Source organism: Drosophila ananassae, chromosome 3L (assembly GCF_017639315.1).
Source record: "Drosophila ananassae strain 14024-0371.13 chromosome 3L, ASM1763931v2, whole genome shotgun sequence".
Taxonomy (NCBI): Eukaryota; Metazoa; Arthropoda; class Insecta; order Diptera; family Drosophilidae; genus Drosophila; species Drosophila ananassae.
Window position 1 is genome coordinate 17,515,261 of NC_057929.1, and position 27,916 is coordinate 17,543,176.

The window sequence follows — 27,916 nt, forward strand, 5'->3', positions numbered from 1 at the left end:
ATTTAATAATTTCTTTGTCCAATAAAAGCAACTTTGTATTTATAAGCTTTTTAATCATAGAATTGAGAATAAATCAACTAATCTCCAACTAATGTGCTCGACTCTGAACTATAAACCCTAAATAGAAGCCGAAATTAAGCCATTTTGTGTTTAAAAATGTATAAATTATATTAAAATGTGATTAAGCTGGCAGTTATTGTTTGTTACCCACCATTAAAGCTGGTCTTGTGAGCCATTTTGAGGATTTTCCAGCTGTTTTTTTTATTGAGGGTGCTTTGCTCCGCTTAATTGCAGCCGCAGCGGAAATGAGGATTAGACGGAAGCGGAAACGCGACTATGCAACGGTGGCAGTGGCACTGGCACTGGCACTAACACTGGCAATGGCAATGGCCTGCTTTTGCTCTTGCTGTTCTAGTTGTTGTTGGAGGGGATGGGGGTGCCGTAGGTGGTGTTGGTGGTTCTCGTGTGTGTCTGTTGTGTAGGTGGGTGGGCTCTCAAGGTGGTGGTGCTGATCCTGCTGGTGCGGGAGATGATGGCCACTCAGACAGGCGGGGCGGCACATGGTGACACAGGGATACGCCACTTCCCCGTCGAGTCGCACTTTCCTTTCTGTTTTTGTGCCGGCGTGTGCTCGGTGCCGGGCAGGATGTATTATCCTAACGAGCTTTCAAGTGTTTACATGGAGCGTTTACAATTTCGGCTTTCGGCTTTTGGCTTTCACTTTTCTTTCTTTCCGACTTCCTGCGCTCTCTCTCCCGTTTTAGTCCTTTACTTTATTTTTTTGCTGATTATTTTTTCGTTTATTTTTTTTAGAATTTCTTGTGGCAGTGTTGCTTTTGTGTGCTGTTGATTGTTGCCAACTGCTTTTGTTGCTGCTGTTTCAGTTTCAGTTACTGTTTCTTGGTGTTGTTGCTGTTTTGTACTCTTTTTTTTTTTGGTTTACTTAAGCTCTTCCGTTTGCCGTCGTGTGTTTATGGCCCATTTGATTGGCTATTTTCATATCCTTGGAGTTGATTTCGCATCCGATTGCTGTCGTTTGGGGCGCCGACGCATTCTGCAATAAAAATTCAATTAGTCAATAAATATTCGCTTTAACTAATGTTTTTAAGCGGAAAATTGAATTTCGAGTGGGCGAGTGGGTGTGTGGGTGTGTCTCCATCATGAGATATATGACCCCGCCACAGTTGTGTGTGTTTTGGTGGAAAATAATTTCCTGTGGGTTTTCGAAATATTCTCCTGCAAAATTTATTGTATTCAATTTCCTTTCACATTGTGCGTAAAGTGTAAATGAATTTGAAATGCTGCTGCCACTGCCACTGCTTTTCCGCTTTTTCCCCAATGTCCCCTCGTCCTTTGCCCCTCATCCTTCATCCCTCGCCCATCGCCCGCCCGCTTGTTAAATAATTTAACGCAATTTCTGCAATTACACAGAATCACTTGGCACGATAAATAAATATGAAGACTGGCAAGCCAAGCGTTGTTTTCCTTTCTTTTCCATGTTATTTTTTTACTTGCTCCAGGCTTGCCACTCACACACACACACTCGCATGCATGGGCATGCATGTACACAAAGGATATGTGTACGCTCATGTGCTGGGCTATGCGTGTGTCTGTGGCTGGCGGAAGTTTTGCGTGCGTGCGACAGGCGCCATTGCTAGCGGCTCCTTTCGCCTCCTCCTGCCACTGCCACTGCCCCGTCCCTCGTCCTTTACCCAATGTTGCGACAGCGCCAGCAAAATAAATTTAAAACGCATAAAAACGAAAGCAAAAGAAGCAAAATACCCTAAGCGAGGAGCCGGTTTTGCAGAATGTCATCACATGTGTGAGAGCAAACGCTCGAGGTCAAGAAACTAGCCTCTAGAAGGATTTTTATATAGTAAAATAAAATAAATTTATCTATTAAGCCTTTCACAATGGGTTTCAAATAAAGGGCTCTTACAAATTCATGAATTATGTATAATTGAGTAGCTTTTTGAGAAAACATTGAAATTTAATCCATAATTATTTGAAAAATTACGTTAAATAGGTGATGTTTTTAAATATATATTAAAAATGTGCATATATTGTAAATACTTTGAGTGGAAAATTCAAAAGCTTGATAATGCCTTCTTAGCATAATTTATTGTTAAAAATTTATTGAATTATTCAGTACGTTACTCTGAATAAAATGGCATCTATTTAAAATTAATATGCATGATATAAATATTCATTTTCACTTATATTTAAAACCAAGAAAAAACCCTAGATAAGTTATTCTTCTCATATTATTCCTTTTCTACTAATGTATATGTTTCATTGAAAATATCTCTCTTGTAAGCCAGTATCCTTGAATGTGCATGCGGTTGGTCTGCATGTGTGGGACACACTGCGGTGCCATAAAACCCAAAAGCGTGAATGTTGCATGTTTAATGCCCGGCAAGTTTACAATCTAGGCTAGCGGATGGCACTCCACCATATATAGTGGCCAACTTGCTGATATGATATGTACTGGTCTTACGGCGGAACCAACTCGCATAGATAAGGAAGGGATCTGGTAGTATTTATTGGATCTTTAATTTCCAGATAGTGCCTGCTACCTTAGCACTCGCTTCTAGTTCCACAAAGTATGGAGTATTATTAGATAAACTTGTAAAACGCACAAGAGTCCTTATATACGGGCATGCATTAAAGGAGCACACGCTGGCATTTCGTTGCAAGTTTCCAAGTTGCACCTAGACAACCTTCAAATGCCATCCTGTGCACCTGATTGTGTGTGTGTGGAGTGGGCTGGTCATGTAGCTAACGTTTTCAAGTTCAAAGTCGATTTAATGCGGAAGTTTATGCCAGCCAGTAGTGTTGAAGGCAACCACAGTCGATATTCCCAGCTACGAACGAAGTTAGTTATAAATTAAGTTAGCGTACGGAAGTCGGGGTACTTTTACTATAAAAATTAAAGAGATTCTTTGCCTAAAGCTTTTTAAATTTCAATGAAATAATTGTTAATCGCTCTAGGGAAGTATCATTGTACTAAAGGACTTTGGCAGGAGCTCAGAGTGAACTGGGAACGTGTGCTGGGCTCGTTTGAAGTGCAGTTGAGTGTGAAGACGACACATGTCGCTTAAATGCACACACCCGGCCGCACCTGCCCGCGTCCTTGCCCCCTGCTACCTCAACCCACACTGCCCCCTTGCCTCCATGCACTTCTGGTCTATTTCGCAGTGGCGAGTGCACTTGTTGCGGCTCGCAACTTGTCCTGCAGCAGCCTGCATATATTATGCAAGTGTATGCCAACTGTTTTTGTATCTATGTGAGCCGCCTCTGTGGAGTGCGCGTGTATGTGGGTCTATGGGAATGTCACTTGCTTTTTATAGTCGAGCTTATCGCATATTTATGCAGTGTGTCCTTTGAAGCAGCGGCCCAGGACGCACACGGCTATAAATCAACTTTGGTTCACCGCACTCTGCTCTTGGCCATTTCTGCCCACCCACCGCAGCGCCTCACAGGTCCCCGTCCATTCCAATTCGCATCCGCATCCGCATCGCAGCAATTACGAAAATTGCCTATCTATGCAATAGTTTTGGTGTGGTATAGTTGCCGCTTTTTATTTTCCTGCTTGTTTACCCTCCAAAGCCATAAATCAAGACAATAACTAAAAAGAGGTTCGTAATTGTTACTGTTGGAACCTGAAACCTAAGGAAAAATATTTTATTTTAAATGAAAAATTGTGCTTTCTTTTCGGAGAATATTCTTAAGATTATAATGGTTCTTTTATGTTCCGGTTGTTGCATAGATTTTTCAGAATAGAATCCTTGAAAAATATTGAAGACTGAAGCATTTAAAATAGTAATTCGGCGATGGAACTTTATATTTAAAAAAAAATGGCTCTTTATCAATTTATTAAAATGATAAAGGAATTGAAAGTGTATGTCTGAGCGAGCTACATATACAAACTTTTAAACCGATTCTGAAAATAATGGCTATGGTCACCCTATTTTTTTTATTCTTGTAGAGGATATTATAATATAGTCCAAAATATATATAGTCCAAGAAATATTGCTATGTAGTGAAGGAGATACTAGGTATATTCATTTGGATTACTTTCAAGTCTATATGATCATTGTCGTTCGTCTGTCCTATTTTACCTTTTTTATATCTAGTTCTTAGTTAAATGTTGTTTATAAAACGCATAGATCCTATGAGTTCAATGAATCGTTTGGGACTATCGAATTTGACAGATTACCCTGGCAGCCCTAGATTTTGTGGCATCCTGGAAATCCTGAAAATTTGTTTTCCGATTTAGTCAACACTGCAACTCATTTCTTTTGTATATAAGACGAGTACGAGCCAGAACTTCTGGGTCAGTCTGATTAAAGACCCCATCGGATTGGTTTCTCCTTTTCTGTTATATTTTTTATTTTATTTTAATATTTATTTAATTTTTTCAATCATCATAAAACTAAAGCAATATTTGGTTTTATGCTGTCCTTGCTATCCTACCCCTGCTTCCTGCTTCGACATTACGTCAGTTTTGTATTTTATTTTGAAATTTATTTAGTCTGATCATCATTGGACTCTAGAGCAAAGCAATTACGGTAGATAGCCTCCAGTTTCCTGATTTTATTTTTTTTATCTTATTACATCTTATTTATTTATTTAATCATCATCATTTTACTAATCATTATCATAAGACCAAAGCAATCGCTATCCTACCCCTGGTTCCGGCATCGACCTAACTCGATTTTATCAATTTTATTTTGATATTTATTTAGTCTGATCTTCATTGGTCTTTAGAGCAAAGCAATTACAGTAGATAGCCTCCTGCTCCCTGCTTTTATTTTAATGAAATTTATCTATTTTTTATTTTTAGTATCCGTATAACTTTGATGAAATCTGCTTTTCTTATTTTAATATTTATTATTTTATTTTTATATTTGTTTAATTTGATCATTAGTTTAGTTTATCAGCATTCATTTTCCCAGTGAGTTTCTTATATTAATTTTCATTTTTTATACCCTTGCAGAGGGTATTATAATTTTGGTCAAAAGTGTGCAACGCAGTGAAGGAGACATCTCCGACCCTATAAAGTATATATATTCTTGATCAGGATCACCTCCTGAGTCGATATGAGCATGTCCGTCTGTCCGTCTGTCCGTCGGTCCGTCTGTCCGTCTGTCCGTCTGTCTGTTTCTACGCAAACTAGTCTCTCAGTTTTAAAGCTATCGAGTTGAAACTTTGCACACACCCTTCTTTCTGTTGCAGGCAGTATATAAGTCGGAACGGCCGGGATCGGTCGACTATATCCTATAGCTGCCATATAACTGATTGATCGGAAATGCCATAACTTTGGTGTTTTTTAAGTTAGAGGGTTGGGACTTTCCACACATGTTATATTTGACCAAAATTTCTTATGTACAAAATTTCGTAAGGATCGGCCGACTATATCCTATAGCTGTCATAGAACGATCGAAATTGGCATAACTTTGGTGTTTTTTAAGTTAGATAGATGGGATTTGGTACAGATTCAATTTTGGGAAAAAAAATCTGATTTGTCGAATTTCATAAGGATCGGCCAACTATATCCTATAGCTGTCATATAACTGATTGATCGGAAATGCTATAACTTCGTTGTTTTTCAAGTTAAAAGCATGGGAGTTTCAATGGATTCCTCTTTTGGCAAAATAATTCGATATGCCAAATTTCATAAGGATCGGCCGACTATATACGATCTTTTATATATCTAATAATATAAGATGCGTGGCGCCACCTAGCGGACTGCGACTCAACTGCAAGGGTATATCAACTTCGGCTCCGCCCGAAGTTAGCTTTCCTTTCTTGTTTTAATTTGATCATTGGGGTTTAGTTTACCAGACTTTAGTTTAGCCATTTTCCCAGTGAGTTTCTTATTGCTATTTAGCTTTTTTTATTTGAAATTTTATTAAATTTTATCGCCATGGTGTTTAGTTTATCAGAATCCATTTTCCCAGTGAATTTCTAATATTAATATTTATTTTTTATTTGTTTAATTTGATCATTGGAGTTTATCAGACTTAGTTAGCCTTTTTTTTCACTGAGGTTCTTATTAATATTTAGATTTTTTTTATTTTAAATTTTATTTGGTGTTAGTGTTAGTTAGTTAGCATGGTGTTAGTTTATCAGCATCAATTTTCCCAGCGAGTTTTTTATAGTAATATTTATTATTTTATTTTTATATTTGTTTAATTTGCTCATTGGAGTTTAGTTCATTAGCATTCATTTTCCCAGCGAGTTTCTTATATTAATATTTATTTTTTATTTGTTTAATTTGATTAACCTTTTCTTATATTCTGTTATATCGCTGTACCTCATCTTAAGTTTATTTATTTATTTTAGAGGTTTTAAGAACTATGGTTTCTGTGTAGCCTGTGAAACTGTTTGTATTGTTGTTGTTAATAATTCCCACAGTATCTATTTCATTTATAAAAATTATTTATTTTTTATGGTTTTCTATTTATGTTTTCCAAATGTTTGTTATGCATTGAAGGAATAGTCTGAGATCCTTTAAAGAACCATTACCAGAATTACCTTCTGATAACTCTCTCGCAGTATACATATATTCATGTATTGTAGTCCAAAATAGTTCGATAGTTTAGTTATATAAACGAAAAAGATGAGATATAGATGATATATACTGCGGAGATATGAATAGATCGTTGTGAAGAGACAAGAGATAGAAAATTAAATTATTAAAATCTTTTTTTTTAAGATCTCAATTGTTTTCATTTGCCATAAGAACCGACCATATCCTGTCCTGCCAAATAGCTGCCATCCAGCATTCAAGTCTGTAACCTGCCGCTCGAAACTTGTCAACCCCACCACCGAGCGCATAGATGACACCATTGTTTAGATGTCTTTGTATCCTTTTAGGGGCTTACGTGCACGTGTGTGTGTGAGTGGGTGGTTTGGTTGGTTGGTTGGTAGGCCATCAAAGTGCAGTTTGCCGTGTACAAGCCAAAGAAATGTCTCATTGTTTGCCCCTTTGCCAATGCCAGCTGTTTTCTGTAAATGGCACAAAAAAAGCGGGCTTTTGGGGATGGCATAGGAGAGAGGGAAACTGCAGGGCAAACTAAAATAAAGTAAAATAAATGGCATGCATTTTTCATGCGACGCTCGATTTCATTCACCACACACACACACACACATAGACACAAGGAAGGACTCGCAAATACACACACACATACACTGAGGCGATATGCACAGACAGGACCAGACATTTATCAGTTGTTCGCATGCATTCAAAAGATACTAATGTACATATTAGTTCAGCTCAGTAAGTGGCTGCCGAGCGCCTCTTTTCCGCCTTCCTCCACTCTCCCCGAATAGTTCCACTTCCGGTTGCCTCTCACTCGCTTGTTGCGGCTTTCCCCCCGCCCTGGCCACTGTTCTTTTTTTTTCACCATTTCCGCTTCATTTCATGCGCCATTTTTCTCTATCTTTGCAGTCGAGTGTTTGCGCCTTGTTCCCATGTCCTGAACGGCCTTTCATTGGCTTGGTCTTCGTTTTGCCTCACACACCAGCACACTAGCACACCAGAACACTAGCACACACATGGACATGGACTTTTGCGGTTGCAGCTGTTATGTATACAGCTTCAGTTGGATTGCTTGCCCGGTTTTGTTTCCCATTTTCCCATTTTCCATTTTCATTTTCCTCCGTCGGCCGCCTCTTCTGCCGCTTCTGCAATTGCTTTTGCCAATCAGTCTGCTGCAAATAATTTATATCGCACGAGTCTGTGTTGGCACCTTGGTTAACTCCTTTCCCCCTCTTGCTCACTTTCTCTCGCACATCCTTACTGGCATGTTTTATGGAAGAAGAAGGGCTGGCGGTCGAGCGAGCGTGCGTGTCCCATAAATATCACCCATACGCAGTGTGGGCCAACGAGAATTGCATTTTCAGCTTAGTTTTGTAGCTATTATCGCCGCATTTGTTGTGGAGGGCCCTTCGCTAATTGCTCATTAATATTCAATGGCCAGCAGCTTTTGTTCAATTATTCAAGCGAAAAACTTTCCGGCAAAGCGAAACAAATGATAAACTCGTAATTGTACACATATCCTTATATTGTTCCGCCCCAACCTCCTTCTCCTCCTCCTCCTCGTTCATCTGACTGTGTGTGTAAAACAATGCAAATAAAAACGGACATAGAAAGTATGCAAATATTTAAATTTCAGATTATTTCGCTTTCGGAGAGCGCGGGCGTGAAATAAATAACATTCAATGCATTTTGTATCCGCTCAAAGGCGAGAATGCAAAAAAATGCAAAAAGCCAATCGAGTTGGCAAAACTAATTTAGAGTCGAATTTTTAAGCACCCTGTGCGCTGTTTCTGAATTGGCCATCACTTAGGCTTATTACATTTCAGTTTCTAGTGGCCTGCGTTCGAATATCCCATCCTTTGGCTGCAATTGATGAAGGCTTATTCCATTATTCCGTTTTATGGGCCAACTTTTTTTGAGAGCCAAAAAATGCAACTATGCAGAACACTAGCAAATAGCCAAAAAACAAATGTTGGCCATGTCGGGGATTATTCAGAATTGTAATTCGATTTAATATTTTGATACATCCAGAGGTTTCTGATGCATGGCATGCCACCGCCACCGCCGCAAATCGCATCGAATATTTAAGCCCCGGCTTTCGATCAAAACTTATAGACTCTGCGGAGAGCAAATTGAAAGATTTAAGGGAATTTCAATTGACATTTACATGCCAGCCAGACGGCTGTGTTCGGGCCATAATAAAATATATGGCCCGGAATTGTTGGCTTTTAATTACTTTCGAGCATCGTTGTCTGAGAGTCTGAAAGTCTGGCATTCTGACAACCCGCTACGTGGCCCGTTTACCATATATATCTCAATATTTTCTTTAATGTCAGTCCAGCATGATAATAAATTTCCTCATACAATATCCTGCATTTAAATAACACTTCCTGCACCATGTCTAGGCCAAGGCATCCGATCCGTCCTCGTCCTTGTCCAAGCGTCAGCCCGGCGTTTCCCGACAGTGAAGTGAATTTATTTGCCGATGGTGGCCAGGACAACGGCAAAAACTCGGCTGTAACTGGAACTGAAGCTGAAGCTGAAACAGGAACAAAAACAGGACCCACTGCACTCCAGTTCTCGACCAGTTGATTTCTCCGCCGAATGGCGAATGGCGTGCCAAGGTACTTTGCTTCATTACTTTGTGTATCCTGCGCTCCCTCCCAACATCCTAGATATCCTGCGCCCCCCCCATCATATTGCGCGCCCAAAAGAGTTCTGGGGATTTTGTTTATTTTTTTTGTGCGCCGGACGCCAAAAGCCAAATGAAGAATGTGGCATGGGCGTACGGGGGCAGTCACTGTGGCAGCCAGCCGAGCGGTGGGGGTGGTGCGGTGAGGCCCCTCTTACCACACAATAAAAATTTATGAGCCATGTGCGTGTGCCAGTAGTCAGCCCCTCTGCTTTTTGGCCGATAGAGGAGCGTGCCAGGGGAAGGAAGTGAAAGTCTGGCATAAATTTTATATGTGCCACAGCTTGACATGCTTTTTGTGCTGCACCTCCCCCATTGTCTCTGCAGAGGAGGCAGGTAATGCAGCTTCGCTTTTCGGCATTATGATGCAACATGCCGCCTAATGACGATGTGGCAGCCACTTTGCGCTCTCCTCTCGATTAATTAGTCACAAAATGAAAGGCAAAAGGATTTATGCTAGTTTCCTACACAGGACACTAACCATAAGTTATGGCATGTGAAAGCCATTTGCCACAAAAATGGCTTCATAATTTCATTCAATTAATTTCATTTAACAAACAATTTTCGTAAAATTTAAAAACTTAACGAGTACTCATCACTCTTCCCGAAAATACCTTGTAAGGAAAGTATTTTATGGATGGATACTGATACTCCTTCAAAGGCAATGCGAGCACACTTCTAAAAGCGAGACAGACAGGATGAAGGTTGCGTTATAAAGATGATTTTACGGTTTTGCGCACAATTTACGAAAATTAAAAAAGGATATGGGTATACATATGAATGTGTGTATGTACACCTGTGTATGTAAAGGTAGCGGTTGCTCAAAGATTTGTGTGTCGGCCACGTGTGCGACGTGATTTCTTTCTCATGCAAATAAACGTGTAACAAATGGCGTAAGAGAAATCGTGGCGAGAACCCACCAGGGCGACCTTGTGTTCAATCCACATTCAAGCCCCATAAACTTAGCTGCATACGCTAAAAGTGGCAACTTAAAGTGTATCATTTTTTAGAGCAATTAGGCCGCACTTTTAATTATCTTGACCGAACACCTTCGGGTTCTCGAGGTCCTTGCACCTGTCAGCCGCAGATCCGCATATCCGCAGAACAGCTTTGAGGCAACACCGCAGACCACTTCACACAGGTTGACGCCTCGGCAAGGGCTTTGATTAAAAATTTATTAATATTAAACTTTACGCAACCGGCAGGGCAGCAGCAGGCCATCAGACCATCAGGCCGGCAATCGGGCCAAAATATATACAACAACGATATCCAACTAGCAGCTACTTTGCATAATTGCAAAAATAATCGCCACACAGAGAGGGGGCAGAAGCAATGGTGCAAGCTTTAATTAAGTTGTTAATATTAATGAGGAAAATTTTTGCCTTCGGCAGTCTGATGTTTGATTTTCATTTCGCTATTAATCAGCCTTTAATATATTTAATTAAGTTTTCTCTTCCCGTCAGAGCCACGGCCGCTGGACGGCCCGCTAAATATGTTGAATATTTCAATAAACCGTTCCGAGGCCAAAAAGCGGAGATTCCTGGGATGCGGCTAATAATCGTTATTGAAAATAGCAATCCACCAGATTAAGCGAAACAACAGCAGGGCTTTGGGATTTGGATTGGGATTGGACTAGAGCTTGGTCTTGGATTTGGCTTCGGGCCACTGTTCGGCACTTGCCACTCAGATCCGGCGGCGGGGCCGGGGATAAATACTATTACCATAGCGTCCAACAAACTTTTATCGACATTTAAAGCAGAGCCCAAAGTTTTTCCCGAAAATGGAATGGCAAACTTTTTGCAGCTTCTAAAGAATTTTTTTCAATTTGCTATTGGGGCAACATTTTTATTTTCTTCGCTTCTTGGTGCGTTGTGTGTTTGTATGTAGTACACGGTTCTGGTAGATATCAAGGGTATACTTGGCGAAAATATTCCTTAAGGGGAGTTGATTCTGTTCTGGGAAGTATCGGGTATCATGTAGTCCACATAATGAACTAAAGCCTGCTTCTCTTGTCTATTTAATATCCATGAGTCTATCAGTACCTCTAGGACATAAAGGAGCTGTAAGAGATAGACTCTTTTGTCAGAAGAGAATGGCAGAAGTACCGGGTATCATTTAGTCGAAAAACGCAAGTGTCCTTCCTCACTGTTATTAGGTTCTTCATTGGCATAACGCTCGGGGCGTGCTGGCTCCATCCCACGCTGCCTCATATGTTTGACACTAACAGATGGCGTGGGGCAGCTGCGTTTTGCCGGCCCCTCGACCGTGGCCCTCGATCATGGACGGTCACTTGTCATCTTGAGTGGTCGCTCATTTGTCTGCACAGCTTTTGGAAATTCGCACTTTATTTACGCAACATGCTGTCCCGGGTCCTTTCGCCCGCCGTACCTCCTGCTGCCCCCACCTCCTTTGACCAATTCAATTTTTCATTTTTCCCTGGCCTCCCTGGCAGACCGTTTATCTTTTGATTTGTGTTTTGGCTTCTGTGCTGGGCCAGCAGACTGCCACCCCCACGGCCAACGGCCCCACCCCTCCTTTTTGCCAAGTGTTTACAAACGATTTGCTGTCTTGCTTGTTATACTTTCTGCCATGGATTTCAGGTTCAGGTTCAGGTTAAGGTTTTTCTTTTCCATTTTTCCACTCAGATTTTTTTGTTGTTTGGTTTTCTTTGTTTTGGCTTTGGGTGAGGAAGCCCCAAAATGACTCGAGTGAGTTGCGCTTCCGGCAGTTTTGCAGCTTGTTGGCTCCGAAACGTTTCAATTGAATTGACTGACTGGAAGGTGCGAAGACGGCCCATGCCGGCAGGCAAATCACCCGAAACAGACTCGCCCAGAGCACCCAACTCATTTGCATTTGCGATCAAAATTGAAAATCGGTGTCGGGCCCCGCTCTTTAAAGTCTTTAAGGACATCTAGCCGGCGGGCGGGCGGTCGGCCCTTTCAGTGCCAATCGTTTTGGGATCCAGGCCAAAAATCGAGTCCCTTTCCGACTGTTCGAAGATTGCCAAATCGTAACCAGCGAAAATTGAGGCCCTACGAGTTTAGTGGTGTCTGTCCTTGGCTCAGTTCCAGCCATTGTCAACTCATTTTGTCTCTACAGTGAGAGAAAACTTGTTTTCTATGAGGATTTCTTACAAAAAGTTAATTAAGAGTAGGTCAAAATATTTTTTAAAGAAATCTAATTCTAAATTTAACAAAATATTCTATACTAGTCAGAAAAAAACTTGGTCCGACTGTCCTTAAATATCATTATCCTTTCTCTGTTTCCTTAAATTATAAAAGCAAGCGAGTAAGTATCTTGTATCTATCTAAGTATCAAATTGAAGTTTTGGAAAGAAAGTATTGGAAGAATACAAGTGCATGGCTCCAAAGTGTGGGGCCTCTTCGTCTATTGTCCTCTTCAATTACTTTAATGTTAGTCTTTTCTAATGATTTTCCAATTTACTAATGGTCCAATTTTTCTTTAAAATATATTTACTTTTTAGAACCAGTAATGTAAGTTATACAATGCCTAATTTTCTCTCCGTGCACGTCCGGCGGGACATCTTCGTTGAGCTGCTTAATGTGTGTGCGCTCATGTCGACGGAGGCGATAGTCGGTCTGCTTTGAATCTGGCGCCCGGCGCTCGTAAAACCAGAATATTGGGTGTACAATGTGGGGGTGGGATTGTTATTTTTCGGAGGGAGGGCTGGGGAGAGGGACAGTAATGGTGGGGTTGTGGTTTTTGAGCCGGCGGGGGAGTGCATTTTGTGGCTGTGTGCAATTAAATAAAATCGACTTGTGCAGCCAGCTCGTACGACCACCCACCCACTGCCTCCCAGTGGACGGCCTTGTCGCAGTCATTGTTTGCTTACTTGCTGGCTGTTCCTGCTCACTGATGCCCACTGTAGCTGGCCTTGTTGTTGCCAAGCTGCACTCAATGTTTATGAACAGTTGCGCTCGGCAATTGTCGTTTTTACTGCCAATGCCATGAAGTTTTAAGAGGCAGCCATTTGGATGGTGCTTCATGTTCTCCTTTCCAGCAAACAGGAACAAAAAGCTCTGGATACTGAAGCATATGCAAATCAATCGCTTGAACACTGGTCCGACAATCACTTGGCCCCAGCTTATTTTCCCAAAGAAGTCAGCTCCCGGAGTGGGTGTGTTGACCAACAAATGGCAGCATAAGTGTTTGGCCCAAAAGCGAGTGGCCAGGAGGAGGCGGTGGCACTGGCCGGGTGGCAAAACACAGAACGCTCTCATTCACAATTTCAGGGTCGAGGGGGGATTGAAAAGTTACTAATAAATATTTTTGTTAAATTCTTCTAAAAGGTAATTCGATTTTTTAAATTATTTATTTATTTCTTTGGAAATAGTTGAATTTGTATTCCATTTGCTTTAGATAGTCCCGGAACTCCTCTCGAAAAAATTCCAATGCAGGTCCTGGCATTTTATGTGCCAAACAATACCACCAACACACTGACACACTCTCACGGATACGAGCTCACACACACACACACTGAAACACAGGGAAGCAGCAAAGCCATAACAAATGAAAAGCAAACTTGTGGCTTGACATTGATGAATGCACGATGAGATTTATGCTCTGTATCTGTGTGAGTATCTGTGTCTGTGTGTGTATCTGTGTGTTTTGGCCCGCCACTCACGCTCTCACAGAGACTGGCACATACAGTCTGTCTGGCAGAAATAAATGTTAAGTATACGCATAATAAGCGCCGCACTAGGTTGTTGTTTCTCCTGTGCACCTTTTATTCTGTTATTTTTTTTTGCCAAAGTGTATGTGCCACGGGGTGTGTGAGGGTGGCAGTGTGTGTCTCACTCATTTACGCACTTTAAGTCGCTGGCTCAACACGTTCACCTGCTTATGGGGGTCCCTGTGTGAGTTGGCACTTTTCTGTTTACCTGCGAAGCGAGAGCGAAAAATAATTGCAACGAGAAAGTGAAACAGTCTAGGACAGGTGACTCTGAAATCTTTGTAGTTTAAAAGGTATACATTTTCTATAACTAGTCTCTTTATTATTTATTTAAACATTTACCAACAACCCAACCATAATTACCTCTGATAATTAGAAATTTATAAAAACACAACCAACGAAAATCCCTTTTAGCCTCTTTAATAGATAATTCTCACGTCGTGGCCAAGTTCTCTGCTCTGAGTAGTTTCTGGCGCTTTTATTTTTAATTGTTTGTTTATCTGTCCGACGTGGCCAAGAGCCCCACGAACGGCCAGAGTGCCCCCTTCTCATTGTTGTTTTCTGAGCTTAGGGTGGCTTTGCCGACCTCTGGTGTCTATGTACAGCCACGGCCTTAGTTTCGGACTCGGACTGGGGGCCCTGATTCACCTGAATACGTAAATGACTGTTTCAACTGTGCAACTGTTGCTCGAGCACTTGACCTGGCCGTTTTAATCGCATTATTATGCGAGGGGGGATGGATAGCAGGATAATGAATGTCAAATGCCGGGACCTTGACCAGAAACCCAAGTCCAAGTGCAAGACCACTGGCAAATGAACTTCATTGTGTTCGACCAGTCGGCAGAGTTATTCGAATATGTCAAATGTCAGCTTTGGTTTCAGCTTTTGGCCAAGACTCATCTGGTGCTCGCATTCCAGTTGGCCTGATTCTGGGCCGTTGGGTGCCATGGCCGAGCCAGGTGGGTGCATTGAGAGCGGCAGCTTGTTACCTGTCCAGAGCAATTAACGCTCCAGATGCAGTAATTACATATGCAATATGCAGACGCCGGAGTGGCAAGGAGCTGAAATTAATTAAAATGCAATTAATTCTCCCCCTTCTCATACCATGACCACTTCAGCTTGTTTCGTGTTAATGGTTTATTTTATAAAATGCCAGACTTGAGTATCTTGCCAGCACACAAAAAATGCCACAAGAACTCGTATGAAACAAGATGAAGGAGCAAAAAAAGGAATGGCTTTTATATTGCGTATACGCCGTGTATGCTTCAGCTCGTTGCTAAAGTTTCGCCACATTTATTTGCATTACTCTTTCGAGTCTGCCCGCCGCTCTCCAGCCTCCAGCAGCCTTTTCCCCGCCCTGTCGAGTGCACTTTGCTTAATTGATTATGCTCGAAAGGGGCAGGGGAGCAGAAAGTGCGCAGTAAAAATGCTAAAAAACAGTCAATGCCCGTCCAGGCCGCCGGGTCTTCGCTAAAAAGATGACAAAGATGAAGAGCTACTTGCAGGCCCGCAAGAACTTCCTTTGGCTTGGGCATTTTTAAGCCAATCAATGCTGGATTCACTTTTTAAAACCCTCGAATAAGTTAGAAACTCCATTTTTATTTCCCATTTACCTCTTGGCTTTTTAAAGCCGATCTTTAGCCCCGCCCTGTGTGGCGAAAAAAAAAATATAATAATTTCAGCTTTCCGACGCATTAAAGGCTTAATGCGTAAGCTGTCTGTCCTGCTGTGGGAATTCCACCGTACTTTCAGTTTAATTGCAGCTGCCCCAAAGCGGCTCCCAAAGCGCTCAGAAGCCAAATCCTTCAAAAGCCGAACACAACAAATCATTTGAATCACACACACACTCTGTGAGAGACGGAAAGGGTTGTTGGCAAATCCGGAGTGGGCTTCTGGATTGGGGTTTGGGTCTGCGGGCTGGGGCTTCCATCATAAACAAGCCGATGCCGATGCCCATTCCACTCGCCATTCGCTTTCAAGAGGCGAGTGGGCGTGGCACAGTTTTTTTGGGCATTCATCCTTTTGTGCTACGAGTATTATTAAAATGTTTGGCTCCTCGTCCTTTTCATCTCTGTGTGTGTCTCTTTTTTATTTGGTTTAACTTCTGCGTTTATGCCAGGCAAACATGCTTTATGTCTTCTTCGGCTCATGTGTATAAGGCATATAGATATGTGTTCTAACTCATACTGGGTGTGTGCGGGAATCTGTGCCTTTGTGTGCATTACGAGTGCGCGTATTTTGCGTAAACAATTCGAGTTGAGAGTCCTTTTCCCTTTTTTTATTGTATTTTTTGGAGGCTGTTCTCTAGGGAATCTGCTCTGTTTGTTTCCCAGTGCTTTTCATATCCTTCCAAAGGGTATTCACTCACTTTACATACATCTTTTTTTCCGGTTGACCATCTTCCATAGATGCCTTGAAACTAAACACTTGGGAATCTTATTTTCCAAGATAGAAAGTTGGAACTCTCTACGTATTATATTTTTAGTCCCTATGACTGTAGTCCATAGCTTCCTAGTTACTAAATGATTTGAAATGCCTTAACTTTCATGATTTTTATAAGTAGCATAAGAAGAGAAATCTTATTACAGTCTAGTACTAAAAATTTCCATTGGGATCTGCCAACTATATCCTATTTCTATATATTTAAATCATACATTAGAAACCTATTACTTTAGATAGGGTATATAAATATCGACTGCTTTCAAAGTTGACTTTCCTCTTTTGTTGATATTATATTTTATTTTTGAGGCTTCCTTTGATTATGTGTCCTGTGAGTTCGGTTGGCTGATGTTTGTTCTCGGTTATGGATTATGTGACCGTGGGGACATGGGGTGAGCCTCGGTGAGTTCGAATGCTCACTTTTCACTTCTCGAGTGGAAATACTTATGGTTGGGAAGCTCTTATAATTAAAAACAAGGAAATTCCGAACGTAAAATATTCGAAACACTTGACACAACATTTCGACGAGTCAGCGGCGGCGACATCTCGGAATGCAGGAGAGCCGCACCTTGGCTCCGGCGGAGGTCCTCCCTAAGGACCATAAAACGCAATAATAACGCGCATGAAGCATATTTTACACATGTCTTTGTCGCATTTATCACAATCAGCACGGGCTGCCCGTAGAAGGTCCTTCTCCGCCTTCCTGCCCCAGCTCCCGCACAGGTGCCTGAAAAATACTTAAGCAAACACGTCGCATTTTGTGAACTTTTATTACATTTTTTTGTGCGATGCTACCAAAATGTGTTTGCCAATTGTTTGTCCTCAGCTGGCAGGCATCCGAGCCACCTTGCCATCCTTAACATACCCCCACTTTTCCGCCGGTAATGTGGAAAAGTTTTAATAACTTGGCCTCTGTGTTCATGCACAGGTGAATAATAAACATGTTGACAGTCATAACGTTCTTAGGGGAACACTGGTTCAACACATGTCAACATGTGACGCCAAGCGATGTCCTCAGGTGCGTATTGAAGGCGGGTGGAGAAGGCGAGGACAAAGTCAATAACCAAATGGCTTCTGGCTAATCGCAACCGCAAACATAATGAATTTATGCCCGGATGATGCGATGGATGGGAATTGCTTATGAATGGGATGGCAAATAATTGGGGCTCCTCATGCCATCAAAAATGGAACAAGTCGGCAATCACTCCTTCAATTATCCTCACATTTCAAATGCATTTGTGCTCAGAAATTCTTGATCGCATTATTGGCAGACTCATGGGGGCACACGTGGCTTGAGAAATGTGCATAACACATTCCCAGCCATGATTGAAGCGCAAAGTGCCGTTCGCACCTCCTTGCACTCAATAACTGCGAAATCAATTGCAATTGCACTGGGGAGGCAGTAAGGACACTTTCGCACGCACAGGTGCAAAGACATTGCGCATACGCCTCGTGTTACAGCCTGGCGACAAACGCAATTTGCAAACGGTCTGGCCTGCAGGATGAATCTCAGATTGATTATTTGCGTTGCCTGGCTACTGGCCCCTACTACAGTATGGGGGATAGCTGGTAGTGGGGGCGTGGTTGGTTAGAAACAGGCACAAATACGAAAAATAAAGGGAGTGTGCATGTGAATGGTGAAAGCACTTGGAACGCGTAAAGCAATTAACACGCAATTACCATTTCCACTTTGCCATGTCACAGTGTTGACATTTCTCACGATTCATTCTCGTTTTTCCGCCGATACCCCTTCTCGCTCCCGTTCCTCTGGACGCCCACCTCTTCCACCTATCTATCGTGCATATGCGGAGTGTGTGTGTGGGCCGGGGAGTGGGTGTGGGTGTGCGTGGGTATAATTGGCAATGTGTCTGCGCGCGAAAACACTGCGGCCACGTTGTCGCCATACAATGAACGGAACAGGCCAACAAAAAATGCGAAAAATTCAGGTGGCCAAGAGGAATTGAATAATTAAATACTCTATAACAGGGGTAACTTAAAAATGCTTAAAAAAAAACATTTTTAATAAAGAAATTCAGGGGTCAGAACTTTAAATGAAGTGGGAAAACAATTTATTTTGAAAAGGATATGGTACTTGGCTTGAAACCTCTCTTAATATTATATATTTAAATTTTATTTTAAACCTAAGATGTTTAATTAATATTTTTATAACACCTTTATAAAAAACCATGATACCCTCTGGCAGAGTAAAAAAGAGTAGCCTGAAACGCTGGTTTTTGGAATGAGGAAAAATGCTTTTGGTTGTAGCTATATGTCAAAGTGAACAGATAACAAATGACAGGACACTTTTCTCCCCACTTCTGCCCCTCTCCCTCTGCCCCTTCCCAACAACCATCACCCTTCCCGCGTCCAAAGCCGAAAAGTGTTGGTCAAAATGATTTGCTGGCAGGACTTGGCCAGCTTCGCCGGCTGCGTCAGTGCTTCTGATTGTTTTTGCTGCTCGCAGTTTGTTTTCTGGCTTGTCCTCCGACTGAAATCACTCAAATTGTCACTTGCCTCAATAATTAACATTAATGCGTGTCCCGACCCAAAAAAAACCAGAGAGACTAGGGCCAGAGGACTTGCTGCTGCCGTCTGCCAACATAAATAAGTTAAGAAAAAGACGCTTCGCATCTCCGGCAACTGGCATGGCTGGTATGGATTGTGTGTGTGGGTACTCAGTGTGCTTCTGGCTGAGTATCATCAGCGAAATGTTTGCTTTTTAATTACTTTGTTTATTCGCAGCCAAATCGAGGCATAATTAACTGAAATGTCTCTCTGCCAGCCCGCCTGGCAGCGCAATTAAAGCAAAACTTTGTCATTTCAGTTCGTGATGGCGGTGATTCACTTTGAAGTCCAATGGACAACTTTACCTGATCTCAAGTTTAAGGCCATCAATTTTGATTGCATTTATCATACCTCGTTCTGGTTGAGGGTTTTCCGGATTTTCTTAAAGATTAGCTTTCAAGAAATGTTGATTTGTGACTGAAGTTTTCCCACTATATGATACGCGGTACTCCTTTCTTAAAATTTTACTCTAAGAGTGTCACGTTTAATAGCTTTACTGAAAACCGGGTAAAAGATGGTACATTATTCTGAATTAAGAGTTTTAAACTCTATCAAATAATAGTTATTAAAAGCAGTTAATAAATAAATAAATAGGTAGATAGATGGTCTATATGTGGCTCCCCCTTCCAGCCCTTCCTGATAAATCAGCCATAATTCAGCTGGCAGGCCATAAAAAAGTAAAACTTTTGTTGACCATAAAACAGCGCAGCGAAAGTTGTGCACATTTATGGCTAGGACTCACTGCGGATCGTCCTGACAAGCCCGGGATGGAGCATCGACAATGCTAAACTCGGATAAATGCCACGGAATATGTCAGTCACTATGCTGTTGCTGTAATTTGGCTTTTAGTTTTGTTAATTTTATGGCTCCTTCAGTCCTTTTGACTCCTTCTTTGTCTGCCAATGAGTGTGTGAGTGTGCTAGTGCAAGTGTGTGTGTGTGTGTGTGTGTGTGTGTGTGGCGACCATTAAATTTTGACATATGCTGCAGGCAGACAGAGAGCCCTCACTCGCTTTCATTAGCACTCACTCCGGCTCGCTCGCACTCGTCTCCCTCGGCGGATTGCAATTTACGAGCTTTTTTGCTTTTTGGCCATTTTACATTTGGTAAAACAAACACGTTTCCATTAAAAAGTCTGCGTTTGATGGCAAGCCAAGAAATTTGTTGTATGACGATGATGATGATGATGATGGCGGCGATGGCGGCAGTGCCGGGGGTGCCGGCAAAAAGGGCGTTTGCCTTTCAATAGGCGTGGCCCCTCCAATCTGACGTATATATAGTGTGTGTACACACATAGTGCCACAAGCCCAAGGCTGTAAGCTTGAGCCAAATTAAAGGTAAGACGGGTCGGGGCGGGCCAAGAGGGCCGTCTGCAAAAAAAAAAACGCTTTTTGCATTTTTGATATGCTGTCAGCGTGTGCAGCAGCACTGTTTTGTGTCCCGAAAATTGATGATGGAAACTGCAATGGTCTCAAATACAGAGCGAGAAAGCAGAACAACCCGAACGCCCCCCCCACTGCCGGCCAAGCCAATTGCCAGGACATCGGGCGACACGAAAAGCCCGCATTGATACAAGCAATTACCTTTTGGCTACAATTAGACTCGGATTTGTAATGACCCTGGTCGATGTGCACCTGTTACAGCAGCCCGGCAATTAAGCAAATCAATTATATATATATCTACACGGGGCTAATTGGCCTGGCTTTGGCTTTGGCTCTGGCTGCGGCTTTGGATGTGTCCAAGATGTCGAACAGTGGATATTCCTTAAAGGCCCGGGCTGAGAGCCACCTCCCGAAAAGTAGGCAACGCTTTAAATTATGCATGAGGTGGAAAACACACACACACACACACACTCTCGCAACGAAAATACTCACAAATGCGAATGCAAATTTCTTGGCAAGCAGGTGAAAAGAAGAGGGGTCGGAGGTGGGGCGTGGCGGCTGGGGGGTAAAAGCCGAGACGTTGGCCAAGTTCAAATCGCAGCAGATCCGTTTTGGAATCTCGTTTTGCAGAGCTTTCACTTTGGCATGCTCTCGTTTTGTTGTTGGCCGGAAAATTGGGCACGAAGCGAAGTGAATTTATTTTGTCATTTTGCATTTGTGTGTGTCCTGGGCTGTGTGCCGTGTGCGTGGGCTTGCTTAAAGGAGGATGATAGCATCCTTAGAAGGACTCGGTCGCATTAGAAGCGAGTTAAATATTTTTCCCAACCTAAAATATTCTTATCAAAGAAATTGGACAAATTTTTGCCAGAGTGCCTCTCACTGAATACATGTATAAGAAAATGTACCGAAAAGAGTCAAGTGCCATCCTTCAGGTCCGATGCATAAGGATATTTTTAAACGAGAAATCTTGGAAAACCGGAAATTCCTTAAGACTCTTGACTGTGGTTTCGCCTTTTCTAATTTTTCACAAAGCTAGGTCGCTCTGTCTGCGGTTAGGCGGTGGCACTTTCCATTTTCGCTGGAAAAATTACACAAAATTAGAAAATTGAATACGTCTCCGGCCAATGTCAGGCGACAGAGGCGGCAGAATAAAAAGTAAAACCCGGAGCAGAAGCCGAAGAAAATATGGCTCAAGAATGGGCGTTGCGAATTGGAAAATTTAATTTGCAATGGCCGAAGAAGTTTCCCCAGAAACGGGCACAAAAAACTCTATATATATTTCTTGAATAAAAAAAAAAAAAAGCTGAAATAAAACGAATAAAAAGAAACAACAAAATCAACTGACAAATCTGCACACAATGCGAGGACATTGTCATCCAGCTCATGCCCGCCCTCTGCAGGCATTTTCCCCCCGAATTTTATCTTCCTGGCTAAGAGAGAGCCCCGGCTGCTCGGCTGCCCGGCTTGGCTTATTGCTCGAGGTTTTCCCTCTTTCCTTTCCTTTTCTTTTGCGGTTTTTTAAAGACCCTAGCCGTCTTAGCCGTCGCTCGCTTTCGGCCATCTTGCGCTGTCTACGGCTGCTCTTTTTGTTTTGGCATTCGTTCTCATTTGGCCAATTCGCCTTTTTTTCTCCCCGTAACTGTAATTTTTCCATTTTTGGATGGCCAAGCTTTTTTTTCCCAATCTCCCACCCAAAACCCACCATAGCCGTTCTTGCTGTTGCTGTGGCAGCTCTGCGCTAAACCAAATTTCAATTATTTTGTTTGTTGCCATTTTCATTACGTTTCGCTTTCATAGTCGCCGCCTGTCAGCGTGCAACAAAGCGCCAAGCGAATCCTCAAGACCAGAGCCGAAAAATGAAACGAAAAATGGAAAATTGCTTATAATGCAAACACACACACACACATACACACACCACCCAACAGTCACAAGCACACAAGCACAATGTGGAGCGGCCATTGTCCGCAGCGAGAACCCTTGCGGCAGCCTGGGGCACCCATGCTACTACCTCCCTGCTCTGCCCCATTTTGTGGCTTTGTTTCGCGCTGTTTTGCGGCAACAGCGCCCCTTTAAGCGACATTAAACTGTTCTAGTGGCATAATGAACTGGCCGCTGGACGCTGCACGGCGCAAAAATGTCACTGAAGGTGTGCCTAATTAACTATGATTTAATTAAAAATAAAAATTAGGAAATAAATATATTGGTTTGCCCGATTAATCGTTTATTTTGTCACACTATTGAAGCAAAGATTTATTAAAATAATAATAACAAATAATTATGTGCAGTTCTTAATGAGTTCTGCTAACAATTAAAATTAATTCCTTTAATATCATAGATAAATAAATGAAAGAAAAGCGTTTATTGTTTGCTATTAATAGGAATTAATTTATATGTTTACTGTTCACTATCATCTGGCCCAATAAAAAAGTGTTTTATTGGAAGTTTTTCAATTAATCTTGAATCAACAATTGGAAAAACTTTGCCAATAATATTTAATATATTTTATTTTGGGTGTAGTTGCTGGGGGTACATGTTGCAGGAACAGGAGCGGGAGCATCGATGCGTGTAGCCTGTGCTTTGATGTGTGCCAGGGTTGCCAGGCTGCCTGGCTGGGCTAGGAGCCTGCCTGCCTTCATGTGGAGTCCATGTCCATGTCGTGAAACCGGGCTACTGCCCCCTGTCAAATGCAGTCTTTTGTGTACATTTCGCTGGCTTTGCTGCCATTTCCCCATCCCCATCCCCATCCCCATCCCCATCCCCATGCCCTTTCCTTTTCCTTTCCAGTATTTGGTTGTTTTTCAATTTCTCCTTTTAACGCTTTTGTCCTGCCTGTTGTCCTAGTCCCACACACCCACACCCACTCACACATACACTCGTTTGGCTTTTAGGCCAATTCAGTTCGAGCAGCAATGCTTAAAATTCCAGACACTCCTCGGAGTTGTTTTCAAATTGAAACTTGATTAGGTACTCAGAGGCACTGCCTGCGATAGAAACAGAGACATATCTCTGGCCCTCGGGCATTATCCTGGCATCTATAGTTTGGGTTGTCGGAGGTCCTGGGCCGAGCCTTGTCCAGGCCCCTATTCCCGAGTCAACGCGCTCCACTGCATTGTAAATATTTTCTTAGCCGCGCTTTCACACCAGCTGACACGCAAACGCCATGCAGAAATTTAAATAAGTCCTCCTGTCGCTCCGATAAACTAAGCTTTTGACATCTATCCTTGTATACGGATATATATACGGGTGCTCTTTAAAGTCAATTTAAATAAAAGAGATTGGGTTTGCCTAAGAAGCATACAATTTTGTTTCTACTTAGTTGTTTTGCTTAGAAAAATTATCTTCAGAAGAGTTTATTTAATGTGCATTTTTATTTCAGAGATTTTTTAGAAAAAAATTTAAAAATTATGCCATTTGTTATCAATTTAAAATCAATCCTTAAATAATTTTAAATATATATTTTTTACTTATGTATGTATGTTGAAACATAAGTATATTTTATTTCAGACAAGATACAATTTTTATAAACTATTCAGTCAAAGAGTAACTAGAATTCCAATTTTCCTAGAACAGTCGCGGTCTAAACAAATATGTCCTGCATCGATATCGCTCGGATCGGAATTTAATATTGTTCTCACCACTTATGGTCGGGTCGAATACGAAATTCGCATTCTGGAGTCAGTTTAGTTTGTTTTGCCCTGCGCCCGCCAGGCTGACAGCTGCCTTTCAAATGCAAAGTATTTCTACCATTTTCCTATTTGTACTCTTGCAGGATTTTTTCGTCCTTATATTTATTGGTTGCGCTGCAGTTGGGCTGCTTGGCTGACTGGCGGGATGGAGTTGGGCGAAAACATTTGTGCAGGAAATGTGTTTTTAATGAAGCCTTTAACCAGCCAGCCAGTTTCATACCCGAAAGCCCTTCATCAGACCCACCTTTTGGAAGGGACTTTTCTTGGTCGTCAACTCGTCGTCGTCAGGTCGTCAGAGTTCTTAGCTTTGGTTTTGCTTTTGTTCGCCTTTCCCCTGAATTTTCGTTTTTTATGGGTTTTTGCCGTTTGCTGCCGTTTGCTTTTCCCTTTTCAATAAATCGCAAATGGCAATGTGTCCTCCCAGCCCATCCCTTCCCCCCTCCTCGGATACAGGACTGCGGGAATACAAGGGTAAGAAGGCGAATCCTTGACGGGCCAAGTTTATGCAAAGTAGCTTTTAATATGTTTACGACTAAACATTTTTCGGCTGCTGCCGGTTTCGCATCAGGTTAATGTCTGCTCTTCGTCTCGCTTCACCCGTCACTCGCTGTCGTCCTTCTGTCGCTCAGTCGCTCAGTCCTCTCAGCCAGTTCCCCCTTTATTACACAATTTTTTAATAATTCCTCCCTTTTTTAAAGGCAGAAATATTAAACTTTACTGCTGCGGCCGCACATTTCCCTGGCTGGCACAACCATTTGATTGTAATTTATTTCGCCGTGGCCGCCTCAAAGTTGAAGTGGTTCCCAAATTTAAATGGAGCTCCGGCGAAAATTAAATGTTAATGGAGTCGGATGGTACAGGACACAAATACATAGATATATACATAAGTACATACCTAAATGTTGTGTATATGAAGAAATATCATTTTGTACCCCGACCCGACCTCCGTGGAAACCGTGACAGTTCCATTGCCATTTGCCATTCCTTTAGAAAAGTTCTGCGAATGTTGTTGCTCTTTCAAATTAATTAACATTTAAGCTGCTTAAAAGTTTCTGGGTCAGAGCGGAATTTAATATTAAACAATTCTAAGCCTGGCCAAGACTCTAGCCCGTCACTGTCGGCGAGCCATCGCCTCCAGCTATCTCGGATTTGTCTCTGCGGCCGACGGGGCGTATGCGTAATTCACGCAATTCATCGCTGGTCAAGCATGGCCAGCTTGGAGTGCTGGCAATTGTTTAATTTATGCCACAGCACGTTGCGCGATGGCCATTTGATGGCTGCAGGGGATTAATGCAGCTCACCGACTGACTCGTAAAATTCGGCTCATTGCCGCAGCCGACGCCCAAATGTAGGCAATAAAAAATTTTAAACCCTAAATTATGCACAGCGAGAGGAGCAACTGGGAGCACTCGGCCCCAGGGCCTATGCATTAGATTTGCGACCCAAAAGCCAGCCAAAGTTTCAAACATTGTTCGCATAATATAGGAAAAGTTGCACATAAAGGCCCTCGGTGGGTGGGTGGAAGGCGTAGATGGAGCTATAGGCTGAAGCTGAAGCTGAACCTGAAGAGCGGAACGTGCCACTTTGCCACTTGATGATGAATGAAACACCTCGGGCATGTGTGTGCTTGTGTATGGCCCGGGCTTGGCTTTGGGTTGAGGTCTCCCTCTCTGCTCTATGCGTTTTATGGGAGCCACTACTTTGAGCCAAGGATTCGGTGGCAACGTTAATCTTATTTGCCACGGGGAGAAGTAATGCACGGAGAAAAACAAACAATTTGTTTTGTGAAATAATACAGTTTACTGCTTAAAATAAAATACAATCTATGGCGAACATAGCAACACCTTTGATGACCCATCGACTGGCCATATGAAAATCTATAAAAATGTTTTCCTAATCCCCAGTACGCAGACTGATAATTTTCGGGAAAAATAGATAAGATAACAGTTTCTGATTTAATAGGAGCACTTGACACAGATTTTTTTCTCCGTGCTGGCGTTGCGTGTGCGTAAATAAAAGTAACAAATGTCGCACAGAAAAACTTAACGCCAGAGGCGCATATTTTGTCTACTAAAGGCATGCCGGGGATTTGGCCAACGCGCTGCCAGTTGACTCAAGAACCAGAGTTTTCGGATCGCATGTGTGTATGGGGGGGCCAATGTGTTAGCCAAGTTTTGGTGCGTGAATTGAATGCAAAACTGGAAAGTTAAATATTGCACGCTCCGCAGGCAGACAGTCTGCTTTTTTTTGTCAGTCTCTTAAATTTAATTAAAGAGACAGCCCAAGCAAATGCGATTACATCACAGAGAACAGAAAACTTTCAACTTTCTCCGGCCGGGAACTGCCAAAAGTGATTTGCACAGTTTGAAGGATTAGCAGGAAGAGCAGCTTAGGGGGCCTCCGTCGCACCGTCGCACATCCTTAGCCGCCACAATCCCGCCTATGCCCCGAATCTGAATCAGAATCTTTGCCTGCAGCTGTCACTGGCTCACATAAATCTAAACATTCTGATGTTCTACACGATACGTGGATGGCTGGCTGCCTGCCCTGGATGCCTGGCTCGGCATGTCAGAAGCCGAGTCCTCAGCCAGCGACTCAGGTGAGTGACTGCCCTGGCCCCTCCACCTGGCGACCCGAGAGATCCAGGTGGATAGATAGCCCGGGTAGCTGGTTGGAACAACATATCTTTGCATACTTGATGGCGCATAATGGTGCAAAAAATTGTTTACATGCATAGAGCAACACAAAATGTTTGCATTTACATAATTTTTGACTTTTCAAGTCGCAGCGCGCATTTTTCATAATTTCCCCATGTTGCCTCTGCAATTTCTTCTGAACCGAGAGAGAATAATGGAAAAATTCCGTGGAATGAATTATCCGGACGCCTCTTCCCAGACACCGTCGCCCTCGACTGTCAATCAAATATGCATGGAAAATTTTCCCTTCAGCCAGATGGAATTAGAACTAGAAATCGTAAAAAGAATTCATGTTTTTCCGGCAACTACTTACTCTTCTGTTTTGTGTTTCATTCCCCTTTTAAAATTTCTGGTGTGTGGCTATAAATTTCGCTCTTGGCAATTTTGTGTCAAAGTGCGGTTTTGGCATCAATTGGAAAAGCCGCCAAAACCATGCTGTTGCCGTTGTTGTTTTTTTCACTAAGCTCATGCTTCACACGCGCGCTGATAAGAGCGTTTAAAGTTGGCCCAAAACGAACACACCCGCACGCGCGCACTCACACAGACACACAGTCACTGGCCCAGTCACAGTCACAGTCGCCGTCACACACACAGGAAGTCCACACGGCTGATGAAGCTGTGGGAAGCGCGAGTTGGTCAGGTCGGGGTCTCGGCCGCTGGTGCGAGAGTACGTCCAGTTGCGCGCTGTGCCATCGACAAACTGATGATAAACGAAAACTGTTTATCAGCAGCAAGCGTCCGCAGTCGCCGCCGCTGCCGCTGTCGGTGTCGCTGCCACGTCGCAGCCGGCAGCGCGGCGGCTGAAGCGGTGACTACGTCATAGCCAAGGCATCGGCCCGGCCCGAAGGACCCGTCGGCGGTTCCTGGCCAGCACGAGGTCCTGCACGGGCGCTCTCTTCGCCAAGTGGAGACTTTTCCGCTGCCCAAGAGAGCGGGCTGGTAAGAGAGCGCCGCCTGGCGGTCGGGTCTCTTCGCCCGCTTATCAGATGTTGGGATAGGCTCGACTTCTCAGGCACTGACACTTTTGGCAGGAATATAGGCAACTGATAAGCTCCTGGAAAATATGTATGGGGAGGGATAATAGGAATAATAGGCGTTTTTTATTTCTAAGAGCTTTTGTTTGGAAGACAAGGCTTCTATACCCTCACTCCAGGCCTAACAATAAAATTTCATATACATTTTACTTTATTTATTTCATAGATAATAAAATAGTCCTA

At 42.7% G+C, this 27,916-nt stretch overlaps 1 protein-coding gene across 1 annotated transcript in view; it reads right to left on the reverse strand.

Moving 5' to 3' along the window:
- Positions 1–27,426, reverse strand: part of LOC6493998 (5-hydroxytryptamine receptor 2A) — a 66,158-nt gene extending 38,732 nt beyond the window's left edge. Inside the window, exons 1-2 of the mRNA XM_001961131.4 lie at positions 27,013–27,426; positions 212–1,054 (exon numbers count right to left, since the gene is read on the reverse strand). Of these exons, the coding sequence (XP_001961167.1) occupies positions 212–236 (25 nt within the window). The 5' untranslated portion in view covers positions 237–1,054; positions 27,013–27,426. The remainder of the gene's footprint in view (positions 1–211; positions 1,055–27,012) is intronic.
- Positions 27,427–27,916: the final 490 nt, after the last annotated feature.